The sequence below is a fragment of the Cryptotermes secundus genome, unplaced genomic scaffold (genome assembly GCF_002891405.2).
Source record: "Cryptotermes secundus unplaced genomic scaffold, Csec_1.0 scaffold540, whole genome shotgun sequence".
NCBI classification, from domain to species: domain Eukaryota; kingdom Metazoa; phylum Arthropoda; class Insecta; order Blattodea; family Kalotermitidae; genus Cryptotermes; species Cryptotermes secundus.
Genome location: NW_019742447.1, coordinates 1,949,234 through 1,956,304, shown reverse-complemented (window position 1 = coordinate 1,956,304; position 7,071 = coordinate 1,949,234). Strand labels below are relative to the sequence as shown.

Genomic DNA, 7,071 nt, shown 5'->3' with positions numbered 1-7,071 from the left:
TGTCGTTTGCTTTTTCGCGGCATTTTCCTTTTTAATGATATCCATACGAAGCCTATGTAATATTAGCTTGTCACTTAATAAACTGTTCTCTTCACTCTGAAGATAGTCTAGTAAGGATTCCAAATGATTAGGAGCAGCACCATGTGATATTTTCTTACTAGTAGCACTGTCCAACTCTTCCTCATTCTCACTTTCTTTCCGTTCTTCTGGCTGCACCCCCACTGAACTTAAGGCCCCCTTACACACACAGTTTGGCCTGCACAATTGAAGACTGAAAGGCAAAACTGACGTGTGTGGTGCGGCCGGCCGGCCAATCGTTTGGACTGTTGGCCTGTGGGAAACCCATCAGTCCGTCAGTTCTACCTGCAGGACCGTAGCACGTGACGTGCGTGACTCAGCATTATAGGCTGGAAGACCGTGATTGTGGCATGAAGCCTGCCGCTTTATCTGCGCATGTATGAGGAGGAAAGGGAGGGGGTAAACTGTCACAGTTTTGCCCGTAGGGTCGATCGGAAGGCCAAACTGTGTGTGTATGGGTGGCCTTACAGTTTCGTCACTGCTTAACATTTCGAAGCCCGGCTCACACGAGTTTCTGTTGAATACTTAACACAACATGCTTCCTTTTACACCCTGATTTTTGCTAACGCACTTGAAGATCGACNATCAAAATTAAAGCAACTACTGTTCCATATATCCATTTAACTAGGATAAAAGCTTTATGTTAATTAACGTTTTCAGATGGTCATACAAAAGTATAAAATAGAAATAAATAATTATAAAGATATAAAATTACAAAATCCCCTTAGACGCTGATTTATGATATTACTACGTCGTGTTTAGACGTATCGTGTATTATTACTAGGGCCCGAATCTTTATGCGCTAAAAAGCAGGAAAATATGCACCAAAAATAAAAAAAATATGCACTTAAGAAACAGGTCACTTTATTCAGACTCACCTATTTACATGTATCATTCACTGCAGAAAGTAGCATCACAATAGGCAACTAGAAGTCTTTCAATGTTTTCTGGAGACAAACTACGTCTATTGTCTGTCAAAATGAGTTTATAGGCTGAGAATGATCTTTCTACATCAACTGATGTGATTGGACAGTATTTATACACTGGAGTCAAAGGTTCAGAACATTCATCTGGCAAAGATACCCTAACTCCACTCAAGTACTGACTAATTGACTGAATCTTTTTTAGTCCTGGGTTCGATTTCAACACCTTTTCTAACCTGCATTTAATCTTCTCTCCAATTTCGCCTGGAGCAGAATTCAGTGAACAAGCTGCTTTCTGAACGAGTTCAAGTGAGTCGTGAAGGAGTGCACCACAAGATTCCAAGCTCTCAATGGCTTTTGAAACCATAGAAAAATGTGCATGGATAAAATTCACATCTTGATAAACAGTATCACTTCCAAACACCACTTATGCTTCACGGACACATGCATACTCATCTTCAAGTTTTGTAACCACTTCTATAACTTGATTGAAATTCTCCTGCTAAAAGGAAACTGTGGATAACCATGTCCCCCACCTAGTTAGGTCAGGTTCAGGTGGCAGAGGAACCTGAGGTAGGCAATCTTTGGAGAACTGGACACGAGCTGGTGCTTTCAGTTTTTTCCCACTTGCAATTAAATCATTAACAGCTGGAAACTGTGCGTGTAATCTGTAAGCTAAACAGGTTACATGTATAGGATTTGGATAAAATACTTGTAAGGCCTTTGCTGCTTTCAACATATAGGAAGCTGCATCTGTGAGTAAAACGAGCACCTTATAACAATTATTCTCAATTTCAGATGGCCATAGTAGTCACAGAGAATCATTTACAAATTTTGCTATTGTGCTATGGTTGGTTTTCTCTAGTACTTTGCAAGCAAGATGAGGTTTGCCAGGTTCGTCTGCATGTAGCTTACAAACTACGAAATTTGTTATGTATCAGCCACATAAATTGGTTGTCTCATCCACTGATAGCCAGACACAGTTCCCTCCAATGTCAAAACAGATTGACTCCAGAGTAGATTCATACAGCAAAGGTAGATAATTTTTCTAAGAGTTGATTCATCTCGGATTTTTTTAATTACACAATATTTCTCCAGAAATGATTGCAGAACTGGGTTGCTTAATTTATTCCATGGAAGAGTTCCTGCATACTAAAGCTTACAAAGATCAGCTGAAAAATGTATTAACAGAGGACTTGGGTTTGACCTGTGTAAGAAGTAGTTGTGGTGTGCTGTTCTTCCCCTTCTTTACCGTAATATGTGCAGTCGTTCTTGAGTGTTGTTCAAGCTGAATTTCTTTTCACATTTTACTTCCTTTGTGCAAACTTGACAGTACACGACAACACCGTCTGTTGAATAGTCACTATTACCCGACACCCACCAAATTTTTAAATACCTGATGCTGCACTTTTCTTTACGCATTTTCAGTACACGAACACTTTTTTGATGCAGACTATTAAAGAAAAGAGTAACACATTAACTGAAGAGACTTCTCTCAAGAGCAACCCTCTAATGTTACTGTCTGCTGTGGTGGTCAATGGAATGTAGGAAAATCCCACCACCTCCCTTTTGAAATAGCCAAGCTACCTGCTTGTGGCAAAAGTGCCATTACTCTGAGAGCTGAGAATAGCAACTGGCAAGGGATGTCCGAAACACAGGCAAAACCGATTTTGTTAGAGAATATTGAAATTATCCTTAATTTCAAACATATATGCAGAAATATGCTCCTACGTTTAGAATACGCAATGACCAAAAACCCTCAAAATATGCATTTGCATATGCGCATATGCATTTTCAAAAAATCCAGACCCTGATTATTACACATTAATGTTTGTTGTTGCAATCATGATGTTATACTATGTAGTAATTTACAGACATTGTTCTGGTTACGATTTGGTTCTTATTTCTATTTAATTCTCTTATGAAGCAGTTGTGTTGTTTGGAACCAGTCGGTGTGATGTACACTGTTATTTTCCAGTCTGGTTTTTTATGTAAATAATTAATATACAGAATATAATAAACTTTTTCATTATTCCTTTCCAGTTTAATCTGATGCTGACTGATATACTGGTCTATCATTTGTATTCAAGTTATGCTGTCTACTTACTATTTTATGTGTTCCTCTATTTTTCACGTTTCAACGTCCAGTTCTGTTAAAAGTCAGCTTGCAACTGTCTAGTGGTATGTGTTGTTACTAAATTTTAGGTAGGAGGGACACGTTATAGTGGGGTGTGTGTGTGTGTGTTTGTGAGAGAGAGATGGGATCGGTTAGTCTGGTTGTTCATCATCTCCTATACTTTGGTAGGCATTTATTATTACGTTGTATATGGGATTATGTCTTGGCAAAATGATCATTCAATTGTATGTTCTGATTACTGATTTCGTGTACATGAAATCACTCATGAGTATCCAACACCTGACCCTTCTTTTCTATATGTAAGATTTTCATTCCTTCTCTAGTGTTTCATATTTATGTGTAGTATCTAATATATGTTTGGGAAATTATGGAGTTTTGTCCCTTATTCTTTATATCTCTTATATTTTCTTTGAATCTAGTTTTACATGTTCATCCTGTTAGTCCTACATATTTTCATGGAAAATCTGCATATTATAATTGATATACTTTCCAGTGTTGTTTTCTTTTATTCCTAATAAATGTTTTACATTATTCTCGGCTCTATATATTCCAATTCCAGTATTCATGAATAATTTTGTAATTGTTCTAGTCTCTGGCCCAAAAAAGGTGATTCTGTTATTCTTTTTGGGGGCTTTCTGTTTTTGTTATATAATATATAAATAATATATACATACAAAAACTAAAGGTATCCCTGTCACAGGCCGTGGAGGCCCACAGAGTTGTGAGATGTTGAGGTTCTCACATTTTCTACATAATCGGCTCATAGATGGCGGTAAGGTTGTCAGCCCTATGCGCCAGTCACCCTTTAGCCCCAAGAATATTCTTGGTACTCATTTCTGTTAGAGGCTGAGTCGACGCCAGGGTCATAGTGCAGCTAGAAGGATTACATAAATTTAGAAAGTCCAATGACCTCATCAGGATTTGATCCTGCAACCTTCCGGCTTGTAGCATAGTGTCTCAACCAACTATGCTACCGTGTGCCCCCCCCCCCCATCCATAAATAATATATACATAAATATAATATATATAAATCAATAAACTCATTATACACAGTTGATGTGAATGAGACTCTTGAGAGTTGTGTTGTGATGGATAAACAAACAATCAGCATAAGTTAACACAATAGGATGCATTCCTTGAAGTGACATTGACAGATTTCTTCTTTTTGAGACTGGCCAAAGACAAGTTTTCACACATAAACCCAGGACAACTGAAAATCTGAGGAGTTACAATGAGAATACTTCTACTGATACTAACATTGACAGCAGACTTTGAATTGGGGTGATTTCAAGTGTCCTGGCTGGGCTGCAAAGTTGTGGTGATTCTGAATCCTCAAAGCCATAAAGGAGTGCATACTTGTGACATTGTCAAGATATTGGTAAGGGGAGTCATGTAAAGTAAGCAACCGAATGATATGACTGACTACTGCTATCCTCATTTCAAGTGTGTCCTGACTTTTGCCCTACTTTGCATGCCTTTCTTCAATACTAACATCCTAACAATTTAAAACCAACAAGTTAAAATCTGGCCACCAGTCTAAGCATTTAAATCCCCAGTTCTGGATGATAAAGGTTAATGATGCTGCATCAAAGGCAAAGGTTATTTCTCATGATGATAATGATGTACAATGAATTGGGAAAGACTGGGGAGAGAACCACTGTGCACTACCTCAGGTAGTAATACCAGAATTTGCCCGGAGAGATTGAGAAAAATCATGGATAACCCTAGCCAGGATCCACAGTGCCCTGACCAAGGCATAATCCGAAGAGATATTACCACTTTCACACCCTTAAAAGAAATTCAAACATGAGATCTGCTTACCAATATTAGCATGCCTGAGTTCCTTCAACAAAGATACTTCTCGGATGGCTGTACATGGAGCTCCCTCCTCATGCTCCAACCGAATTTCCTTTAAAGCTACTAAATTATCTGTCAGACGTGATTTCCCTTTGAACACAGTTGCATATGTACCCTGTTAAAAGTAATACAGCAGTCTGATCATGCTACCTACTAAGAAGTTATATATTACAACCTGGCATTTAAAATTTTCACACAGTGATAAGAATTTAAAACTGGCAATAATAAATTAACAAGAGAGAACATTAGAAGAGTAACAGACAAAAAGGCCATACACCTGGCCAACAAACAACTTGCCTGACAACATAAATCTCATTAACCTTTAAGAGATAGCCATTTAAATTCCGGTAGTGGCAGCAGGGACGGATTTAATTTAAATGCCCGTCATTGTAGAGTAATAAAAATTGTAATCATGTTACTCAAAATGCTGTGATTTCTACAATTTTTGTGATAAACGAACGAAATAAACGCTGCTTTTATCTAGAAAGAATATAGAATCAGTTACTGTAATTTACCGATTTTAAAATCTCTAAAAATTTTTACACTGATGCCAAAAAAATTTTTCCCTCGATTTCGAACGTCTGTGCACAAAAATGCATACAGCTCCTGCACAAAACATTTCTGCAGTCTGAATGCCTGCTGGTGACATCATGCTCTAACTATGGCTTGTGTGGCTACAGGGTCGGATGTTTACGCTTCATTCATCATTCTCCAGTTCGTAGGTTCCTTTCGGTATGCACGAGTGTGGGCGATGTCTAATCGTTCACAGAAACACTGACTGTGTTTTATCTCATATAGCCAACCAAGAAGTAGTCTGTTTTGAAATATAGCCGAGCAGTGTCAGAACGTTCAAGGCTAGCGTTGTGTTTAGCTGTCCACCATGGCCTCGTATCTGAAGACGCTGAAATTGAGAATCAGCTTATAAATGACACCAATTCAGACTGTTGTACCGATGACTCTGAGAGTTGCGAGGAAGAAAGTGAATCAGAAATTGAAGTCGATGAAGAACCATCATCTTCGTCGGCAACCTGGGGACCACCACACCAGTGTGGCAAGAGGAGTGTGAATAATTATTCAGGTGGAGCTGTGGGCAAACTGTGGCAAACAGTTAAGCATCTGTCGTCGAACCTGGAAATGGACAAATAAACTATTTTTCCATCTCCTGGATCTGAACAGTTACATCCTGTTGTCACACAGAGAATTTTGTCTCGCTCTTGTGCGGAACATGCTGGAAGGGGTTCACTTCGCCCTCAACGGCCCAGGGGTCGAACCCCTGCCGTTTCATCGGGGTCATTTCGAATAGAGGAGGCCAAACAACAGCACTGGCCGACTTCCTCTACTTCGAAATTGAGGTATCGAGTGTGCTCTTCGTGTGGGAAACAAAGAACCGTCCGGATAAAGTGCGTGAAGTGTGATGTGGGACTCTGCATTTCCGGATGTTTCCAAGATTTCCACACGAAGCCAACATTCCATTAGATGACGCAGGTGGGAAGAGAGACAACTTATAAAGCTGGTGACCAAAAATCATGTAAGTAGAAAAAGAATATATAACTTGAAATTAGATTTTAAAAAGCCGGCCGCACGCGTGGACTGTGCGACGACATATGGCGTCATTCGTCCCCTTGACTTTATTTTAATGAGGCCATATGGCGTCGCTCGGCTCTTACAGGTTAATGTTCACTATCACTTGAAAGACCACTGAGTTATAAAAAAAATGTCAGGTTTAGGTTTTGATTGTTGATACATAATTTATGTTTGTGTGAACTATCAGTAAACATACATAATGCATAAATATGCTTCAGCCATTAACCAAATCAATATAACACTTGCGCAGTATACTACCATGCTTGTATTCTTCTCTACACAACACACAATATTAAATAACTCTCATCTGTATTTCCAATCTACTGCCACCCTGCTTTCATCTCATGAAATAAATCATATGAAACTTAACATGTATGTGATCAAATCTATAGTGAAACAATTGAACAACAATACGAGGGTCGATCAATAAGTACCTGTGTTAGGAATAAAGACACAAGTTTTTCACTTTTTTTTTTTATTTTTCAACGTAAT

At 38.7% G+C, this 7,071-nt stretch overlaps 1 protein-coding gene across 4 annotated transcripts in view; it reads right to left on the bottom strand.

Moving 5' to 3' along the window:
- LOC111873213 (cyclin-dependent kinase 17) overlaps positions 1–7,071 on the bottom strand; it is a 63,802-nt gene that overhangs the window by 18,469 nt on the left and 38,262 nt on the right. For all 4 annotated transcript variants that reach the window (XM_023867738.2, XM_033754996.1, XM_033754997.1 and 1 more), the window contains one exon: positions 4,960–5,110. In XM_023867738.2, coding sequence (XP_023723506.1) covers positions 4,960–5,110 — 151 coding nt within the window. The remainder of the gene's footprint in view (positions 1–4,959; positions 5,111–7,071) is intronic.